Below are 22797 nucleotides of genomic sequence, written 5' to 3' on the forward strand. Positions count from 1 at the left end.
TGGTTTGAAGGTAAACACATTTTGTTTTCCATTGTCTCTTCCATGTTTCGAGGTATTCGTAGCCCCTCAAAACAATCTCATCTATGTGGCACTTCCTTTCTTATTTCCTTGGACATAGTAAGCCCTCAGCAGAGGTTTGGTGGAACTGTCCAGGACATCTCTGAATAGAGATGAATTCTCCCTTTCAGTCCGTCCCACTTTCTTCTCTCTTTTTATGTTGACACTTGGCTGTACCATTTTGAAAGCAGCACAGCCAAACTCATCTGCTGATCATTCCAGAAATGGCCTGCATCTGGGAAGTTATATTCCCATTGGGCCGGGATCTAAAAAAAAAAAGTAGGAACATCTTTCCTCTGTTGTTGTGTCCACATTTTTGTATCCGGAATTATGAGATAATGTCCTCACAGCTGCAGAGAAATTAAAACAATTTTGGACAGAATGTATTCACTTGTGAAGTGTTACACTGACTGTTGGAAAACGTATTTGGAGGTGAGACCACATTATAACAGACATACATTTGTATTTTGATCTTTGTGTTATTCAGGAGCCATGGACTTGTATCATATTTTTAACCTATTTTTAATATGGCAAGATTTGTACAGTCTAGTTCCATTATTTACTGCATAGTTTCAGAAGAAAAAAACCCAGGAAACTCCTTTTTTGAATAATCACATGAAATTAGGGCTAAAGTTTTGTTTGCATACAGGATGCCTGTCTGGCTCAGTTGGTAGAGCATGTGACTCTTGATTTTGGGGTTGTGAGTTTGAGCCCCATGTTGGGTGTAGAGATTACTTAAAAGAATGCGATCTTGGGGTGCCTGGGTAGCTCAGTTGGTACAGCGTGTGACTCTTGATTTGGGGGTTGTAAGTTTGAGCCCCATGTTGGGTGTAGAGATTACTTAAAAGAATGAGATCTTGGGGAGCCTGGGTGGCTCAGTCGATTAAGCATCCGACTTTGGCTCAGGGCATGATCTCAGGATTTGTGGGTTTGAGCCCAGTGTTGGGCTCTGTGCTGAAGGCTCAGACCCTGGAGCCTGCTTCAGATTCTGTGTTTTCCTCTCTCTCTGCCCTTTCCCTGCTTGTGCTCTGTCTCTGTCTCTCTCTCTCAAAAAAATTTAAAAAAATAAGTTTTAATTTTGCCAGCTGGTCCTAAAGTCTGATTACCTGGGAACTTCTCTGCAAGTAAACCACTTCTCCTTTTCAGGAACTGTTGTCTCTGAACCTTCTTTGAGACCCTTTAACCTCCATTTGCTCAGTCTCCTCACCCATGACGAGGTTGGCGGTGAGTACTATTTCACTGGGTTCTGCTCTGATGGAGTTTAGTTAGAGCGGAACCTCTCATATAGTTAGCTCTCCAGAAATGGTGGCTGTTGTTAAGATGTGTTAGACCAAATAAGTGTCTTGTGCTGAATATCTTGGGACTCAGAAATAAAGAACACGTACCCCCTTGATCCTGGGCACTTCACTGTGTGGTCTGAGAGCCAGAAAAAAGTAATTTAAACACCCGATTTATAGATGGGCCAAAGACTTCACCAGACAAAATATGCAGGTGGCAAACAAGCTTGTGAAAAGAGGCTCTATGTCACATGTCATTGGGAAAAGTCACATTAAAAAACAAGATACTGCTACATGCCTGTCCAAAAGGCCCAGATCTGGAATTTGGAGATCCAAATGCTGGTGGTGATGTGGAGCCTCAGGAACTCGCGTTCACTGCTGGAGGGAATGGAAAATGGCGCAGCCATTTTGGAAGGCAGGTTGGCCATTTTTGTTTAAAAAAAAAAAAAAAGAAAGAAAGAAAAAGAAACAACCCAAAATGGAAGTCATTTGCCATCCAGGACAGCAAAGCAAGACTTAATTACAGTTTCAACCTATCTGAGGAATGTGACCTTTTAACAGTAGACCTGAAATTTGCTGATCAGCTCTAGTGAGCTAATCTGCATGATAACAACCCTCCTATTCCCTTCCCTACAAAGAGAAGATGCAATAATCCTTTCTTCTCCTTGAACAACTTCCTCCTCTACTCTTTTCCTCCGGGGAAACATTCCATTTTGTGCAACACCTCAGAGCATCTCGTACCAGATGGGATGTTGCTTGGGCTCATGAATTGCTTAATAGAGCCAACTACATCTTCAAATTTACTTTGTGAAATTTTGTTTTTTAACAAAAAGCTAAGCATACTCTTTTTTTTTCAATTTTAGAAACCGAGAGAGAGAGGGAGAGAGAGAGAGAGTGAGTGAGTGAGTGAGTGAGTCTTAAGCAGGTTCCATGCTTAGTGCAGAGCCTGATCAGGGCTCAATCCCATGACTCCGGGATCATGACCTGAGCCAAAATCAAGAGTCAGATGCTCAAGCAACTAAACCAGCCAGGAGCCCCTAAACGTACACTTATCACTTGCTCCAATAGTTGTGTTCCTTGGTATTGACCCAGATGAGCTGAAGACTCATGTTTATAAAAAAACTTGTGCATGGATATGTATACACCTTTATAATTACCAAAATTTGGAAGCAACCAAGATGTCCTTCAGTAGGCGAATAGATAAACTGTGGTCTGTCTAGACAATGGGATGTTATTCAGCACTAAAATTTAATTAGCTAGCAAGCCACAAAAAGACATGGAGGAAAGTTAAATGCTCACTAAGTGAAAGGAGCCAATCTGAAAAAGGCTCAATATTATGATTCCAACTATATGACATTCTTAAAAAAGCAAAACTCAGGAGACAGTAAACAGATAAGTGTTTGGGTTGGGGTTGAGGGGAGGGAATGAACAGGGTGACCACAGAGGATTTTTAGGGTAGTGAAACTACTTATATGATGCTATAATGGTAGATACATGTCATTGTACATTTGTTCAAAGCCATAGAACGTGCAACACCAAGAATGAGTGCTCATGTAAGCTGTGGGCTGGGGGTAAATAAGATGTGTGGGCGTAGGCACATCGGTAGTAACATGTGTACCCTCTGGGGGTGGGTATTGATAAGGGGCGGCTGTGCATGTGTGGGGGCAGAGGTTGTATGGTAAATCTCTGCACCTTTCTTGTAATTTTGATATGAATCTAAAACTCTAAAAAATTAAAATTTCTTTAAGAAAAGTAATTTAATTTTTTTAAAAATTTTTTAATTAAAATGTTTTAATGTTTATTTTTGAGAGAGAAAGACAGAGCATGAGCAGGGGAGCAGCAGAGAGAGAGGGAGACACAGAATCCAAAGCAGGTTCCAGGCTCTGAGCTGTCAGCACAAAACCCGATGTGGGGCTCGAACCCACGAAATGTGAGATCATGACCTGAGCCAAAATCAAGAGTCAGACTTAACCAACCAAGCCATCCAGGCACCCCTAAGTTTTTTAATTTTAAAAAGTTACCCTTTGAAATTTCTTTGGAAGTGCTTAGTTCTATGGATAGAGAATGACATTCAGATGTCTTCTATGCATTTGTCACTTAAAGATTTTCTATTCCCATATGATGCATAGCAATAGGTTCAGTAGAATTTTTAATTGAAATTTGAATTCCTGGGTAACTATTGTGTAAGGAGAAAAGGGCATTGAATTCTAGGTCACCTACTCTATTATGAAAACACACCTGACTTCCCTCCTGCTGGGTGCTTATAATTCTGCAGATAACACATTTTTCTTAGAATTGATTTTTTTTTCAAAGTGCAGTCTTTTCTTGGGGTTACTGCTGCTCTTCTCGTCTCACATTTAATTCATCATGTTTTCTCAAGTGGTCTCTCATTAAAGCATACTGTCTTTTGAAGTTCATATTAAAATAACTCAGAATTGTGATGAATGGGCTAGAATATCATATAAGTCAGGGTATAATTGACCACGAGGTGCTTTATTTTAGTCTGATGAATTATTCTGCATTCTCTAATGAATAACACAGAAGTTAGAATGAAAAAAGCATATATCACAAGTAAACAATGTGATAAAAATCTGACTTAAAGTCAATTAGAATGGGAAAAACGTGGTGCTAGTAATTTTTTCTTTCTTGCTTAGATTTTCCCCACTACAAGTTTAAGTCAGTTAAACTAAAGCCTGAGTCTTCCAGCATATAAGTGTATGTCAAGGTGGTGGATTTTGTTTTAGTATTAAAATAAGGACTTCTAGGACTTCATGCATTCTCAAACGTGTTGCTAAAATATCCTATAGGAATGCAAATGGAAATAATTGTTCTCATTTATGAGGCATTGTATGTTCGTGCAAAGTAGAAATTTCCAAACGGTTACAGTGATAATAGCAATAGAATTCAGCTCCTGCTATCTGGAAACGTGCTCTCTATGGCTACTGTTAATGCTTATGAGTAATTAGCTTGATAACTTAAAATTAATCCTCCGCTGGTCAACATGCCAGAAACCAGGCAGTAATGTGCCTTGTGGGAACTCCTTATTAGGAACAACAGATCACACCTGTCAAGCTTCACAGCTGTCAAGCATCTATTTTGAAAAATAATAGGGAGATTTGAGAATGCCTTTGAAATCCTCTTTATTCTTGTCCTGTTACCCTAAATAGCATCTTCCTAGGGTCATTTCTTAAGAAGATGCCCATAGGGGCGCCTGGGTGGCTCAGTCGGTTAAGCGTCTGACTTCGGCTCAGGTCACGATCTCGCGGTCCGGGAGTTCGAGCCCCGTGTCGGGCTCTGTGCTGACTGCTCAGAGCCTGGAGCCTGTTTCAGATTCTGTGTCTCCCTCTCTCTCTGACCCTCCCCCGTTCATGCTCTGTCTCTCCCTATCTCAAAAATAAATAAAACGTTAAAAAAAAAAAAAGAAGATGCCCATAGACTGAGGTGAGGCCAAGCCACAGTGGAGGCCACTTGGCCTCACCTGTGAGGGATGCTATCGCCTTGAGCGACCTGCGCAGACACAGACTTGACTTGGTTGCGTATTACACACGTGCCTGTGCACACATCAATTTATTGCTTGATGTTGTCTTTTTTAATGACTGGCATGCTATGAGCTACTCAAAAGCTGGATGGAGGACTCCATTTACTTGGTAAATTTGATGAGAGAGAAGAAAGAAGCAGTCGGAGTGATGGTTCAAGTCACGGAGGGCAAAGTGAGATGAATTGTCCTCCTCCTGTCTTCCCAGTGAGGTTCTGCAGCTTTAGCGAGGCTCATTATCACCCAACAGACCTGTTAAAAACACAGCTTACTATACCTGTCCCTAGAATTTCTGATTCTGCAGGTCTGGGGTGAGAGCCTAGAATTTGCATGTCTAACACGCTTCTGGCCACTGATTCTGGTTTCAGGGCCCTACTTTGAGAACCACTGCTATGGACTTGTCTATGTGCTAGGGTTTCTCTCTAATGCCTTTCTCTGCTTGGTAAGATGTGCTGGGTTGTAGCACTCAGTCCTCCTCTGCCGCTTGGCCCCAGCATTTTTCTCCTAACCAGCCTTCCTTCATTCAAGGTTATGCAAACTTGATTAAGGTCTAGCTGGGGTGCAGGTTGGGGAGTGGTTCAAACAATGTGGCATTTGTTTCTGCTCTTAGACGAGAACCATTCATAAGCTAGACCGTTCTTTCCACCCTGTGTCCATACCCTCAACTCTATGTTCTTCATTTTTGTTTCATAAATGGACCTCGGCTACTTATGAACTGCCTTCTCTAAGGTTCCTCTTAAGGATTCCTCATCGAGACCTGCATCCCTGAACACAGACGGTCAGAGGAGGCATTCATGGGCTGCCTCACCTATTGGAACCGTAACCGATGGTTCAAAAGAGCTATTCCAACCCTCTCCCTTGACGAATGAGTATAGTAAAGCATAGGTTATGGTTCCACACTTACTTAAGGGGTCCGTTTTCACCAAAAGCAGGACTCCTTGATCATAAACAGTCTACATGATGGTTAGCAAATGCTTCCTTGTGATGCAAACATATGCCCTAAGAATTAAGTGCTTTATGTAAAGACGGGACAACTTATCGTCAGCGAGATGGAGGGGAAGATGGGCCCGAGTGAGACACTGTGCTCTGACATATGCCAGGAGGTGGCAAGGAGCCCAAAGTTCAGGAATAAACAGTAACAGTGATGTTTGAAGCCAATGGGACACGTGAGTGAAAATATTAAGGCAGGGCTTGTCACCTGGGTTGCAGGTTGGGGAGTGGTTCAAACAACATGGCATTTGCCCCATGGCTTGAATTTATTTTACTCATTGTTACGGGTTTAATTGTGTGTGAGCGGGGTGAACCCTCAGTGCAGTAGGACCGGGTCCTTTTACAAAGGGGGAATTTGGACACAGACGCACTCAGATGTGAGGGTAGAAGGCCATGTGAAGACTAGACTGGCTGCCATAAGCCAAGGAAATCAGGGAAGTTAAGAGAAAGGCATAGAACGGATCCTTCCCTAGAGCCCTCAGTGAGAGCATGGCCCCACAGACACCTTGATCTAAGACTTCTAGCCTGTGGAATGGTGACGATGAATTCCTGCTGTCTGAACAACTTACTTTGTGGTGCTTTCTTATAGCAGCCTAAGAAATGTGCAGTCCCTGTATTTCATTTTGAATTTTAAAGGATATCAAGAACAGTGTGAGATTGTGATTCATAAGAAACATATATTTGGTAATTGAGGTGACCAAAATACATATCTCTTGTTTTGGTCTTCATCCACTGGTTCCTGGCTCAAACCTGTCGAGATGCCCTGTGACAAGAGTGATGGAGGTGTCCTTTGCTGTGCTAATGCACAGACTTTTGGAAAGCCTAAGGCTGGGGGCTACTTCTGAGTGACCCCCAGCCTATGAACTTTCAACCTCACCCCTACATCTGGGAAGGGGAGAGGGGCTGGGGGACGAACTGGTTGCCAATGGCCAGTGATTTAATCAGTTGTGCCTCTGTAATGAAGCCTCCAGAAAAACCCAAAAGAGGTTAGAGAGCTTCTGGGTTGGTGAAGACACAGGGGTGAGGAGACTAGAGAGGTGGTGAAGGCTCCATTCTCTTTCCCCAAACCTTGCCCTAAGTATCTCTTCTGTCTGCCTGTTCCTGAGGTATAACCTGTTATTAAAAAATGATCATGTGGTAGAATGTTTCTGTGTGTTCTTGTGAGCTGCTCTAGAAAATTAACCAAACCCAAGAAGGGGGTTGTTGGAAGCTTCAGTCTTCAGCATGGTGGTCAAAAGCAGGTAACAGCCTACACTTTTGGTTGGCATCTGAAAGGGAGGGGGCAGTCCTGTAGGCGTGAGCCCTTTACCTGTGGGATCTGCTGTTAGCTCTCTTTACAGGCTCAGAAGTGAGTTAAATTCTCTGACACCCAGGGCGCCTGGGCGGCTCAGTCGGTTTGGTGTCCCGCTTTGGCTCAGGTCATGATCTCGTGGTTCGTGAGTTCGAGCCCCCCCGTCAGGCTCTCTGCTGTCAGCACAGACCCTGCTTTGGATCCTCTGTCCCTCTTGCTTTCTGCCCCTCCCCTGCCTGCACTCTGTCTCTCTTTCGTTCTCTCTCAAAAATAAATAAACTGAAAAAAAATTCTCTGACACCCTACTGGTGTCTGAGAATTGCTCAGTGGTATGCAGGGAATCCCAGCCCCCCACCCCCCCCCACCCCCCGGCAAAAACACACATTGGAATTGGGTCCTGGAACCCAAAAGAAGCAGTATTTTTTAAATATGTTTTTTTCTAACTTTTTAAAAATGTTTATTTATCTTTGAAAGAGAGAGAGAGGGAGACACAGAATCTGAAGCAGGCTTCAGGCTCTGAGCTGTCAGCACAGAGCCTGATGTGGAGCTTGAATCCACGAACCTTGAGATCATGACCTGAGCCAAAGTTGGACGCTTAACCGACTGAGCCACCCAGGCGCCCCCAAAAGAAACAGTATTTACGTTGTTGGATTTTCATGTTCTCCAAAAGGGGGTTATGGGTTACGAATATAATTTAGTGCAGAACTGCGTTGAAGAGCGCATTTTATGCTTTCTGTGGATATTGTGCCTTTGGAAAGACTTGAAACAACACGTAGAAATTCATAAGATTGATCTTACTCATAAACAATTGAAAACCATTTTCTTTATTGTTATATCAAAACGTATTAAGGGCTCTTAGAATTCGACTTCTCCATGGTTAATTACATGAGCTACCCAGGACCTTGTAAATTATTAGCAGTCACCTCTTATGTGCAAATCATTCATATTGATTGCATCTTGCCAGCTAGACTAGACGTCACTAGTCACAGGTAGACGTCACTTTGACTTTAGATGATCACAGGTGGTCCTTCATAAACATGTCTGTGACCATCTTATAAAACCACCTTTCTTGTCATTTTGGAAAAGAAGACATTAATTTTTTTTTTGAAAGCTTGCAATTTATGATGGGTAAGTGACCTGGAATGTGAAATAGGTTCTTTTGACTCCCAAGTTGGGCATGCTTTCAATTATTAGAATATTTTTTTTTTGTTCAAAGGAGCAATGTGTTGCATATTTTTTAGACTTCCTGGGTTCCAGTATCTTCATTTACAAGGGGAGAACATTGGGCTTGAATCTCTCAACCCTGGCGATTCTTGCGGTGATGTAGAATGTTCCTCAGAATCTTGTGTTGCCAGTATTCCTGATGGCTTTTGCATGTTACTCAGATCCACAATAATGAGTAACCTGGCGTGTCCAGAAGAGTCCTTGGTGGGGGGGGGGGGGGTGCGTTGGAGGTTTAGCGCTATCATGGGATGCTTAGATCCTCCCTCCCAGCCCATTCTGCACTTTTCCCTTTCTCCTCAGACCTTGGTGACCATTTTTCAGAAAGTTCCCCATGTCATGTTCACTTCCAAGATGTGAGTGGTTTGCATCATCATTCTGGTCCCACCCTGAGTATTCTGGAATGGAATAATCTCTATGTGATCTTCATACTTTCACAGGATGGACTCTGGGCTGTGTCTTCTCCTCCAGCTTTGACCTTTTTCTTAGGCTTATGTTTTGGAGACAGTGATCAGAGTATTTCGTTAACTAGAGAATCAGCAGGCAGAAGGTCTGAACCTTAATAATTCCTCACCCCTTTGCTCTTTTGGTTCGCAAGGTTTCAGTGGGGATTCAGGGATGGAAAACTCAGAACAGGGTGATGTGTTACCGAGATGCGGAAACTCTTTCCCCTGGAAAGTTCCTTGTATTACAAGACAATTACACGTCATTCACGAGTTAGATTTGTTTTGTTTCCAGCAGGAACATGGATTAAATGACCCTCAGAGGTCTTCACTGATTTGTAATTATATGGTATCATCTGAGTCAGAATTCTGCAGTTTACAAACATTTTGAGAGCATATTTAGAAACACATTTCGAGTCCCTTTTCTGGTGTTGGTTGTGTTTACAGAACAGGCTTGGCCATATTTGGATAGATTTTATTTTTTTTTTTTTCTTTTTAACATTTGTTTCTTTTTGAGAGAGAGGGAGAGACAGAGTGCGAGCGGAGGAGGGGCAGAGAGAGAAGGAGACACAGGATCTGAAGCCGGCTCCAGGCTCTGAGCTGTCAGCACAGAGCCCGACACGGGGCTCAAACCCATGAACTGTGAGATCATGGCCTGAGCCGAAGTCAGACGCTGAACTGACTGAGCCACGCAGGTGCCCCTGTATAGATCTTATACTTTCACAGACAGGAAGTGGCAGAAATGCCCACTGATGCAAATGCTCTGCACAGAAGGTGACTTTATGAAGATCTAAGAGAAGGTCTCAGCTGATTACCTGCGGAGAAGTCAGAATTCTAACAGCTCTCAAAACATTTTGAGATCACTGTAAAGTGCTTTTTTCAGTTGGTATCAGTGAGAGGAGCAGTCGTACAGCAGTCTTTCCGGGTAGGACACGGTTGAATCCTCATGTAAGTAAGAGAGCTTATGACGTCATTGTTTTAGTGGCCACCTACATGCCTTCGCTTTTTGCTAAAATTTCTCTTGATCAATTTTCTGTTTCGTCCGTGTTTAAAACATCCTACAGTAGGGGCGCCTGGGTGGCTCAGTCTGTTGAGCGTCTGACTTGGGCTCAGGTCATGATCTCATAGTTCATGGGTTCGAGCCCCGCGTCGGGCTCTGTGCTGACAGCTCGGAGCCTGGAACCTGCTTCGGATCCTGTGTCTCCCTCTCCCTCTGCCCCTCCCCTGCTCATGTACTCTGCGTTTCTCTCACTGTCTCAAAAATCAACATTAAAAAAAGTTTTTTAAACATCCTACGATAAAAACGCAGCAGCAGCAGCAACAATAACAATTAAGGAACAGAAAATGCCAAAGAAATCTTTTACGCATCGCTAGTGAGTAAATGTGAACGTCTACTTCAGCGTGCTGTAAATTTGCGTACCATCATAGTCTTTCCAGAGAATTCTAGTAAAAGATGTAATTAAGAGTTGTGTAAAGTTATGTTTTTCCACATTGCTCTTGCATTTTTTCCTGCTTTGATAATGATTTTAATTCCTCGCAGGAACTTTGGAATGGTGCTGACATGTTTTTTTAAAAAAAGATTTCTGTCCTGCCTTTCAATTGTTTCATCCACAGCCTCAGGACAAAGTTGCTTTTAAATGCACAAATAAAAAATAGCTACCAATGGCGACTTGAAACATATTGAAACAATACCATGTTCTTCTTCTGAATACTTTTTTTAAATTTATCTCATCTTTTTATTATTATAACTTCAACCCTTTCTTTTTTTTTTAAATTCCCAATGTTGAACTTTTTTTTCAATATATGAAGTTTATTGTCAAACTGGTTTCCATACAACACCCAGTGCTCATCCCAAAAGGTGCCCTCCTCAATACGCATCACCCACTCTCTCCTTCCTCCCACCCCCCATCAACCCTCAGTTTGTTCTCAGTTTTTAAGAGTCTCTTATGCTTTGGCTCTCTTCTTCTGAATACTTTCAAGAGGACACAATTCTGTTCCTTTCAGGGAAGCATGTATCAATATGAAGTCATGTTGTCATGCATCCTCAGAGAGGCTGGCCCCCTGAGAAGGAGTTTGTGGGGACTTAATGAGATCTGTTCTTGGGCTAGAATGCTCTGCAGCTCACCTGCTGTTTCCTGTCGATCCACCTTCCTCTTCTGCACGGGAAGGGCTCGCTTTCCTGTGGCTCTTGAGTCCTGCCACTACGTGGTTAACTTCTTCAACACCCTCACCTTTTTCAAAAATTATGCCTCATATCTACTTGGCTTTTTCCAAAAGCCTCTCAAGTGGAGAAAACTCATTCTCTCCCCCTGCACATATATGGGAAGATGATTGGTTTTCACAGGTTGTGTTAGTCATGAAGCATATGCTAAGCTCTCGAGATGTGAGCTCACGTCACCGTACTGGGTGACGTTCCCAGGATCACCGCCTCAGGGGAGTGAAGGACACAGCATGGGGCAGGAGTTGGGCTGTCATGCCATCTGTGGCCACAGCCTCAAGTGGATACCATAGCATCATCTGGAGCTGCAAATGCCTCGGATGTTACTGTGAATGGGACAAGGGGGTTGGTCCTTTGTGGCCCAGCATCAGCCAGTACTCCATGTGGGACTCTCCCGGAAGCAGTGTGGCCTTGGGTTAGGTAACCTCTCCCAGCAAGTAGAGTTTATGGGAGGGGAAAGGAGGGGTTTAGGTAATACCCATCAGTACTCGACACTCCCAGTAGGCACATTGATCTCGGTTCTGGGGTTGTAGGGACATCTGGGTGGTACAGGAGAGGATTCACTACAGACAATTACTGTTTTGTGTGACAAAATTCTCCCTCTGGGGTAGAAACAGCTCCAAGCATTGGCACCCATTGGACCTATCATCCTCTAGAACTCTTTTCTACCTTATACTTTTTAAACTACACTTTTCCTTCCTGAGCATAAACACTTAACCATTTTCATGCTTTTCTTTGGTTTCTACAACTGCTCTGTGTCTTTCATCACTAGGCCTTCGTTCCATAATCCCTCAAAGTCGGACAGTCTGTTGGCCTAGCGTTGACCACGTGTGTCCCATTGTAAGAAACATTTAGGGCATCTGTCAGTCTACAGATTCCAGGGTCAGATCGAGATCTACTGAGTCAGTCCCGGAGAACCGCAATGTCTAACAGATTCCGTGGGTGATTCTTTGTACCAGCAATTTTGGAAGCATTGTTATTACTGGTCCTTCCCCTTTTAATTTCCTGGGTAGTCCTGTCTATATGTACTTTCCATACGGGAGGCCATCGAAACTCACACTGAGTGTCCTCAGTGGACCTCCATCCGGCCACTGATAACACCTCACTGCTTAGAATCGCAGGCTACTGTCTGTAACATGTGGATCGGTTTCAGAAGTCCTTCACTAATCGTTTCCTGAAAGCAGACTGGGGAAGGCAGGGGTAGCCTGCCCGAGAGTAACTCTCAAAGACGTGTCAGTGTGGCAAAGACAAGGAATGGGTAGAGGGCCAACATAAATTTGTATGAGATTTCAGTGAATCTAAGAAGCCATGGATGGAACATCTATTTTTATGCAACCCCAAGAAACAAACATTGTACTAAAATCATGACACAGGCTCGGAGATGGTCTTTGTTAAAAGAAGCATCACTGGGTCACACTAATATCTTGTTGCTTTGTCATACGTTCTGTCTGGTCCGGGAGGTTTGGTAGTTTCTTCTGTGTCCATTTGCACTTTTTTGTTCATCTATCGGTAATCATGTGGCACGCCTCCTTCTGTGTCCCATTGCTTCAGTCCTGTAACGTATTCGTTACTAGTGGCAAGAAAATAGGACAGTGCAGTCTTGTGGCAGTGAGTCTTACCTGCACTCCTTCGTTCTGTGTACACCACAATTTTGCCTTTCAATGCCCAATCATTGTCTAATTACATTCATCTCATTTTAAACGGCAGTTAAACCCAACATGTGTAGAACCAACAACGTACAGAACTCAGTGTCATTGGTGACAGTAAGCGCAGCTGGGACCAAGGTCACGTTCATGGAATGTTGACCACCACGTCACGGCTGCTACCAGGCCAACATTCACGGCGTCACACCAAACTACAGTTGGGGAAAGCGCACCCTGACTTTGGGGACAGTCTGGCGGTGCATCTCAAAGAAGCACAGTGTCTCACAGCTTTGCCTCAGGCTGTTGAAGGGACATATTCTACATCCAACAAGCTGGATCCTGGGCGTTAATCTGCTTCTAGAACTCATTGCCCTTTTCATTTCTGCCAATCTTTCTTTCTGTGCTTTGTCTCGAATTCCCGTGGAATACAGCAAGTGTACCTGGGGCCCCATGTTAGTGGGGACCCCGTGTCCCAGAGTGGACAGTACTGGTAGTTGCCATGGAGACTGAGCTGAAGCTATAGAACTGAACCTAGCATCAAAAGTTCAGACGCTGCCACGTCCCCACTCAGACAACTGCTGAAGGGACCACTGATATGCAGCCCACTGAGCCGGTGGAGGTCCCCACGCCAGTGGCTTTTCGTGCAGTGATCTTAGTGCAGATTTCCCTGTGCCTTTTGATGCCAAAAAATAATTTCTGCTTGTATATTTATATTATTTTATATAGAAAGAAGTCTTTATATCTCAGGTTTATGCCCAGAGACTCAATATGCCATTTGCTCTGGCCTCTTTGGATTCTTTCTGTCCTCCTTCCCTGCTCTGTCCCCTTCCTTCTCCCTTACTGCTCCTTCTCTTCTCCTCTTCCCAGTCTTGTCTTTCTCAACATCACTCACACACAAATGATTAAAGTCAGGAAAGCTTCGAAGAAGAAGAGGAAGAAGGAGGAGGAGGGAGGAGGAGGAGGAGGAGGAGGAGGGAGGAGGAGGAGGAGGAGGAGGAGGAAGAAGAAGAAGAAGGAAGAAGATGCAGGTGTGGCTGACCACGGTGCCCACCTTGGGGAAGGTGGGCGGTTGTCCCTACACAGTAAACATGACAGGTCTGCCTGGCGGGACTCACCACTTTAGTCCACAGGCATGTGTTTACCTTCTAGAAGAGCCGAAATGGCGATTGGCGAGAGGTTCCTGGAATTGGAGGAACTCACGCACAATTGGCACGTGAAGTAAACATTTCAGAGTGATGAATGAGAAGGAGGGAAGGAGACTGACATTTATAGGGACTGTTCTTTATTGCTCAGGTCTCCCATCAACAATGCTTTCGGTGTTCAATTTATAGCAGGTACTCTCTTCTCACGCTTCCCTTGCTTTGTAAAACGAGTCATTTACTAAATTTTAGTTATTACCTTTAATGCTCCCTCTAAACCTCCTTACGGCTGGATTTATTTCAGCCTAAGTCATTTATTCTGCCTTGAAATCTTCCAAGGTTTTATGTGATTCCATGGAGATGGCTCATCTTAGTGGAGGTGTCTCTGGAAAATAGAAATATGGCTTTAGACAATACATCTCTGAAATCTTAACTGTGGCAAGAATGCATCAGTAACTAGCATATCCTTCCGGAGATTAAACTTGGTAGACTGATGTTTGAAACGTCCTAAGAAAAACCAGTCCTCTGATCCCCTGGTGGGTCCTACCATTCTCATAGGGACACTAAGGAGTAAAAATTCTGTCTTGATCTGATAGTCTCCTACATGTAGAATCCTTTGGAATATTCCTTGTCAAAATTCATAGTAAAATGTTAATAAAACGTAATGTTTTCCCATATGGCATAGTCTGGCACTTGGCTGTTCTATAAATTTTCTTTAGATAACTTTAATTACATGCGTCTGTAGCAAGATAATTAGCACGGTTATGTCTTAAATAATTTATATTTTATACTGCATGCAAGCTTTGGTTCCATTTTTAATATTGCCATGACGAGTAGAAACAGAATAATGAACCCACTTCCTAAAAGCACCTGTCCAAGAAGGTGAAAAATTTGTTCAGTTCAGTCTACTCATTTCATCCTTTTTACCTCCTCATGACCTAATGATTAAAGTGTAAATTTTTTGTACGACTCCTTATCCATTCGTTTACTTATTTCATCAGTAATAATTGTTAAGTTTGTGAGGGAGCCAACTGTAAGGAAGAGATATAGACAGACTGTGTCTCTAATGTGTTCTCATTGCATGAGTGTGTGTAACAGGGGGTCTGTGATAGTCAGGGTGTAGGTGGTCAGGGAAGGCTTCCTCAAAGAAGTGGCATTTGCAGTGACCCGAAGGACACACGGGGTCTGGCTTGGCGGAGGCACAGGTTCCTGATGGAAGGTTCTCATTCCCAAACAAGCTGCAGGGTGTGAAGAAGTGACACCCAGACAGTGTGGCCAGGCATGCATTCCAGTGCTGGGCATTTGGAGAGAGGTACATTGTGTATGGCCAAACGTTGTTCTACAGAATTCAGCTCAATGTGAGATATTTGTAGAATCCAGAGAGAATTTTTTGAGAGGGAGTAGGGGATGAAAGGCCATCGATTTACTGAGAGTAATCCATAACATTAGAAAGAGATCCTACATACGAACAAGTATAAACACAAAGCTCTCTTTTTTTTCCTATCCTTTGAAGTAGACTTTTTTAAAGTTTATTTATTTATTTTGAGAGCGACAAGAGCACAAGCAGGGGGGAAGGGGAGACAGAGGGAGGGAGAGGAGAGAGAGAAAGAATCCCAACCAAGCTCCACACTCTGAGCATGGAGCCCTATGCGGGGCTTGAACTCATGAACCATGAGATAATGACCCAAGCTGAAGTCACATGCTTAACTGGCACCCAGTAGATTTTATTTTTTAGAGTAGTTTTAGGTTCACAGCAAAACTGAGTAGGAAGTACAGAGGTCTGTAGACTTCGTGCTCCCACATATGGATAGCCTGTCCTATGATGAACATCCCTCACCTGAGTGGCTCATTTGGTTAAGGGTCGGACTCTCAATCTTGGCTCAGGTCATGACCTCACAGTTCGTGAGTTTGAGCCCCACATCAGGCTCTGCCCTGATGGTGTGGAGCCTGCTTGGGGTTCTGTCTCTCCTTCTCTCTGCCCCTCCTGTGCTTGTGCTCTCTCTCAAAATAACAATAAAAATAAAAAAATAGTTCAAGCCACATAAATGCATCATCCAATGTCCTTCTGTTACATTATCTTTTAGCTGCTGTGAAATGTGTGAGAAAGTTCCAAGTATATTAACAGTAGAAAAGCACATCCTTATGATAACAAATTAAATTAAGTATATTATTCCATGGTTCAAATTAATAGGAAATTATTCTGGATTAAAGTGAATTCCTAAATTTTAATCCATGCCTTCATTTTATTTTTTACTTTTTAAAAAAATTCTATTTATTTAAGTAATCTCTACACCCAGTGTGGGGCTTGAACTCACAACCCTGAGATTAAGAGTCACAGGCTCTTCCGACTAAGTCAGTCAGGCTCCCCTCAATGTTTTATTTTAAAAAACTTAACAATGAGGGGTGCCTGGGTGGCTCAGTCAATTAAGCATCTGACTTTTGACTTTGGCTCAGATCATAATCTCACAGTTGTGAGATTGAGCCCCGTCAGGCCCTGCATGGAGCTGACAATGGAGCTTGCTTCAGATTCTCTCTCTCTCTCTCTTGGGCTCATTCAGTTAAGTGACAGACTTTGGCTCAGGTCAGGATCTCAGGGTTTGTGGGTTCAAGCTCCACATCAGGCTGGCTACTGTCAGCACAGAGCCCGACGTAGGGCTTGAACCCACGAACCCTGAGATCCTGACCTGAGCAGAAGATCCTTAACTGACGGAGCCACCCAAGCTCCCCCAAAAACTTGTGTTTAATATAAGAACAAAATTGTTAACTGAAAGTCACAGTTTGTAGGGTTGAATGGCAAATGTTTGGTCCATAGTGGGTTTTCTGGGATAGTTTCAATTTCAAATGTTCCATACTGCCGTTGGACAATGGCTTAGTGCTGTGTTTCTGAAATGGAAAATTGATTAGTCCTTGTTCCACACCTACACCTGTTTGTGTTAAGGAAAATGTGTGGGATCTGTTCTCATTCTCTATTCTTTTTTCAAATGGTTGTATCTCGATAGCTAGTTTTCATTTATCTTTATCCTTGTGGGTTGTCTTTGAGGGAACGAAGTGTTTTCTTTACCTGAAGCTTTTGAAGAATTATTTTTCTTTAAGGAGAAAAAAAATCAAAAGGCTAGAAGAGACTTTGAAAATGTCATTGAAATAATGTCTGGGTGCAGTTGAGTGAACTTATATAAACTCTTTGAAAGTTGGATTGACTAGCATTCATGTTTGATCTAGTTAAACCAATAAAATACAGGATGTAATCTTTATATAATTACCAAAGTCCCGCTGTCTGATCCTACCTGGAGGTTACAATAATGATTCAACAGGCAAACGCCTTTCTTGTCTGATGTACTTTGACTCTTTATCTTTGCTGGCTTTAACCCAGAACAAGACTTGATTGCCAATACTGTATTTTATTTTTGTTGTCAAGTGGCTTAACTGGGGAAGGCTATTGTAATCTGACTAAGAACTTCCCCTGGGGCGGGTTGTTGAAAACTACTGGATTCTTGTATTTTTCCATTGCTCTCCTGCTCAAAGAGCATCACAGGTAAGCAATGTAGGTGGATGGTAGTGTGTGTGCACCTGGCTGAAACACAGTAGCTGGAGTTAAATCAGGGGTTTACCCACATCCTTGATGCCATTAGGCAGGGTTTTTAGATGTTCTTTGTAGAGATAAATAGAATGCCAAAGGCTGATTGATAAAGGCAAAAGCACAGAACAGCTGCAAAACCTTTACATGGGCGGGGCGGGGGGGGGGGTGTTTTAAGAAAAACAGGAAACTTAAAACCCCAAAAGGAAATGTAGAGACACATATCTATGTGTGTGCATGTTTGTGTGTGTGTATAGAAAATTTTTTCATGGAGCAAACATCATGCATAAAGTCAAAAGGCCAACGATCACTGGAAAATTTCTACAACACCTATTATAGACAAATGATTATTCAATCTAATTGGCCCTCGTAGCTGCTACAATGGCTATGGTTAAGCATTCAGAAAAGAAATGGTAAAATGCACAGACTGTTCACTCTAAAGGAAATACAAATGGCTGAAGGAAATTAAACCAAAAAGAATACCATTGCCCAGTCATCATATTGGCAAACATGGCAGGATTGTTACCATCCAAGGAGAAAAACATGACGGGCTGCCTCTTCTGAGCCTCACTAATAAGATTGCATTGGGTTATACAGAGGAACTGGGAGATTTTAAGTACAGGATTACTCCCTCCTGAAAACAATAATCGTGGCAAACAAAGTAACGTCAATCATAATGGACTTTTTTCTGACCTCTAACTCCGTGCCAAACATTTTGCTCAATACTTTATGTGGATTATGATTTTAATCTTCTTAAGCATTCTAGGACATACTGTCTTCAGTGACAAAAAAACCTATTATGACCAAAATGATCTTTCATGCTTGCTTGCTATTGCCCCAAATATTTCTGTATAATGATAGTTTTTCAATTTGTGATTAGTGGGAAATTTTGCTTAAAATGAAAATGCCTTGGTTGAGGAAATGCATTGATGTTAATTCCCCCCGAATGTAAACAGCTTAGCAGATAGGCTCTGTGACTATTAGTTTTTCTGTAATTTTGACAGGTGTATGGGCCAATACCATGGGGAGCACTGGGTTTCCGCATGGTGCCAGGCACTAGAGGATGCATTTGCTGGGCAGCCAAATGCAGTCTTTGCTGGAGTTTTGGTGTTTTGTTGTTGAGGTCTGGCCATTTTATCTATAGTCAAAGGAAACAAAAGGAAACTAGTCAAGGTGTTGTAGGTACACGACTTGTCCAATCCTCTCCTTTTTTTTTTTTAACCGTCTGACATGTAGTACATAACAAATTTTATTTCCAGCAATAAGTCCAAATCCACTGTAATCTGCATTCTATCTGTTTACCCAACCACCCCTCCTATTCTCTGCTTCAACCCCTCAATCTGATCTGCTGCTTCTGGAATGTACGATACTCAGGACCATCCCAACCAATTCATTCCTGTCCTTCCAAGGTTCTGAGTCTGGAGATTTCCTTCAAAACGCTCCATAAAGTCACCCTTTGTTTAGCTAAACCTTTACCCATTGTGGTGTGACAACTGTGTTTAACCATTTGCTTCATGAATGTGGATATTTTACTTGGCTTCTTTGAATCCCAGTTTCTTGACTTTAAAAATGGGTAAATGAAGTTTATGTCATTACGTGGGATGCCTGGGGAGGCTGAATATGGCAAACACCAAAGCAAGTGCCTGCTGTGTAGATGTGGTCATTAGTACGATAGTATTATTTATTGATAATAATCCTGTCAAAGGCATATTACCCGATTGGTGTTACCGTATCAGCCAGGCAGCAGTTGCCATGCTGACTTTGCAGCCCCAGTGTCTCTCACGTGACTTTTGATGGAAGCCGTCTCTGTGAGAATCAGGAGCTGGTCCATTTGCTGGTGTGAAGCATTGAAGCAAAGAGGAAAAAGGAAGCCCTGTCTCTGGGACCACAGTCTAGTTTGGGAGCTGACTTAAATAAAAGACCTATATCCTAAGACAAGAGAGGATGGGGTACATACTTCTCTCCAGAGCAGCCCAACAAATGCAGAAGCAGTGAAGACACCCTTAGGTTCTCCAGAGGTCTTCCCCATCTATCCAGGAAAAGAAAGACTTAGAAGGGACCGGGGTGGAAGCTGGGCCAGGTCAGTAGGGGGACGGGTAGGTTGATCTTAGTTTAGCTGAAACTGGAGGTACATTCTGGGATCTGGGGATGTAAGGCTGCCGAGGAGAGTTAGGGCCATATGATAGATGTAATAGCTAAAGCTTTAACGTGGGGCTGAGGCCGTTTAGCACGATGATCTGAGCCTAGTGGAAGAAACTTTCTGATCCCGTAGAGATGAGATTGACTCAGTAGGAATCCTAGATTATGAACATGTACTATTGGACATAAGATATATTGAGACAGATTATTAGGAGCAGAAGAGAAAAATGTGGTATATCCGTACAATGGGATTGGACAATAAAAAGGAATGACGTATGGTTTTTGTGGCAATATAGACAGAGCAAAAATACCATACCGTTTAGCAAAATGTAAAACATGATGCCCAGTGAAAGAATCCAGACACAGAAGGCCACATGTTGTATAATCCCTTTTCCATGAGGTTTCCAGAATCAGTCTGTAGGAAAGGAAAGTAGATGAGTGGTTGCCAGGGGCTGGAGGGAGGGAGATGGCGGAGTGAGTGCTAAGGGATACATGTTTCTTTCTGGGCTGGTGAAAATGTTCCAAAAATAGATAGTGGTGATGGTTGCACAGCCTTCTGAATATACCTTTTAGTATTTAGAACATACTTTTTACTACAAACCGCTGGTTTCTATACTTTAAAACAGTGTGCTTTCTGTGTCTACGTTATATCTCCATGAGCTTGTTATAAAAGGATTTTTAAGAAGATATATTGATTTTCTTTTCTCTGAACTGAGCGCCAATGTAATACTAATCTATGAATAGAATATGATGTTGTCAAAATTCAAAGTTTAGAGATTCAGACAGAGGAAATGGACTTACTTGATGTCATACCCAACCGTGAACTTCCAAGAGCTGGAGGCCACGGCATCTAAATTATGGGGTGGTGGCGTTTACTATCTCTACCAGCTACCCCAGTCTAACACACACGCACATAACCTATCCCAGCCAAAGGAGGAGTCGTGACCAAGATGCCAGTCATGTGGAGTAAGAGATTTCCCAGAAGAAATGCTAACGTTAGAGACAGTAAACTGTAGTCCTAATCTTTGTTCTGTACCGAGTGAATATCAGGCCGTGCTAACTGGCGTGTGGGTATTATTTCATTTCCTTATGCCAGTGACCTCACGCATGGCATATGGTTATGTTTTATAGATGGATCAATTGAGGTACACGGATAGTAAATCCCTTGTCCCCCCGTCACACATCCAGTGACAGGGAAAGAGAAGGCTTTTCAGTGAGGTCTGACTCCCAGGCAGCCAGCAGGAGACATGGCTCAGACACTTTTCCTTTTAGGCAGCTTGAAATCCTCATTAATTTATATGTCTTTGTTTCTATCATGGGGTCAGGGCCAAAATTGGACTTACATTAGAAGCACACTTTCTATTTTGGGAAGAGAGAATGATAGGAGGGCAAAAACGGGTCTTTTGTTAATGATAATATTGAAAAATGAAATTCACACTATGTAGCCATGAGTTAGAAAATTATTGAATGAGCCAATATTTCTTTTTCTTTTTGCAGAACAACGGTTCCCTGGTTTGGTGTCAGAATCACAAGCAGTGTTCTAAGGTATGTTCCCTACAACTGTATCCGTGTTGTCTACAACTGTATCCGTGTTGTTAAAAGCGTTTAATTTTGGAATGATTGTGGAGTCACAGGAAGTGGCAAAGACAGCAGAGAAGGTACGTGTACTGTTCATCCATTCCCCACCAAATGCTTACGCTTTCCATGTTTGTAGAACACCATTAGAAGCAGGAAACCGACACGGGTGCAATGTATGTATATCCGTCTGTGACTTTTCATCACGTGCAAATTCAGTTCAATCAAGATACCTGTGGCGGTTCTTCTGTATGTCGCCTTATTTCTCTGCTTGTACCTTTTTCAATCCAAATAAATTTTAAGGAGAAAACATCTTCTGGTTGGAACCAGAAGGTTTACTGCATCCTACCTACCCTTACATGATTTTGTACGTAGTTTGATTTGCAGGAATTTGCAATACTGTCATTCATAAGGAATGCACAGTTGGTCATTCAGATGACCAAAATATACTTTCCATATATTTGATCTTTCTCTACAGTTCTTGGCTCACAGTTCTCAAAACCTTGGAATTTTCTGAGCAGTAAGAGCAATGGGAATGTCTTTTGTTATATTTGGTCTCTTGTCCTCAGTTTCTAGAATCCTTTCAGAGCCCTACAGGTGAATGGGTGTCCACCCCTTACCATCATAACGACCCCTGGCCATCACAGTGGGGTTTATGTGAATGACGTGACTTTTGGAACACGTCTGAGGATGGGGGCTCATTGCTAGGGGAACCCACTCTGAATAGAAGGTTGGAACTTCTAGCATCCCTGCCCCTGATTGCCAGGGAGGGGAGAGGGCTGGAGGCTGAATCAACCATCAACTGCCAATGATTTAATCAATTTTGCTTAGGTTAGGAAGCCTCCATTTAAAAGCAAAAACAAGAGGGTGTTCGGAGAGCTTGCAGGCTGGTAAACACGTACAGATGTAGATTTGGGGACAGGTGATGTACCCGGAACATCATCGTCATTTCCCTGTGCGTTGCTTTGGGCTTCGGTTCCATCTGGCTGTTCCTGAGTTAACATCTGTTTATAATAAACCCGTCTAAACTGATTAATTACTAGTAAGTAAAGTGATTCTCACGTGTCCTGGTGAGCCGCCCGAGCAAATGAATGGAAACCAATGAGAGGGTCAATTGGACCCTCCCATCTACACCAGGTCAGTCAGAAGCACAGGTGACAAGGGGACTTGCCAGGTTGGCATCGAAATGGGTGTGGGGGCATGGAGGAGGGGTTGGGGAGCAGCCTCCTGGGACTGAGCCCTTAACTGGTACAATCTGATACCGTTGCCAGGTACATGGTTTCAGAATTGAGTTAAATTGTAGGACACTCAGCTGATGCGGGAACGTTGGTGAACGGCTGGGGTAAACTGTCCCCCGACCATCCACACGCAGGTTGGAATTGGTTGCCGAACATTTAGAATTGCTGGTTAGTTTGATCCTTTAAATTCAAAAGTGTCTTCTCCATTTTTGAGTATTCCTTCCTGTACACACACACTCTGAAGTTGTCATTCATACATTTCATAGCATACATTTTACCTCAATCCCAAAACATCGCAAATTAAGAAAAAAAAAGAATATATATGTATTTGTAATATGTAGTATATAAATGAGTAAAGTTTACTACTGGCTAAAAATATTGGCAACTTTGGGATCATAATAGTGTTTGACGAAATTTATGTCATAAACATTACTATTAGACCAAAAATTGAAACAGT

General features: G+C 42.8%; 1 protein-coding gene across 1 annotated transcript in view; it reads left to right on the forward strand.

The window, feature by feature from the left end:
* LOC145714895 (anosmin-1-like) overlaps positions 1-22797 on the forward strand; it is a 182859-nt gene that overhangs the window by 14066 nt on the left and 145996 nt on the right. The window contains exon 2 of the mRNA XM_081794424.1: positions 21025-21072. Within this exon, the coding sequence (XP_081650550.1) occupies positions 21025-21072 (48 nt within the window). The remainder of the gene's footprint in view (positions 1-21024; positions 21073-22797) is intronic.

This window comes from Panthera onca, chromosome Y (assembly GCF_046562875.1).
Source record: "Panthera onca isolate mPanOnc1 chromosome Y, mPanOnc1 haplotype 2, whole genome shotgun sequence".
NCBI lineage: Eukaryota > Metazoa > Chordata > Mammalia > Carnivora > Felidae > Panthera > Panthera onca.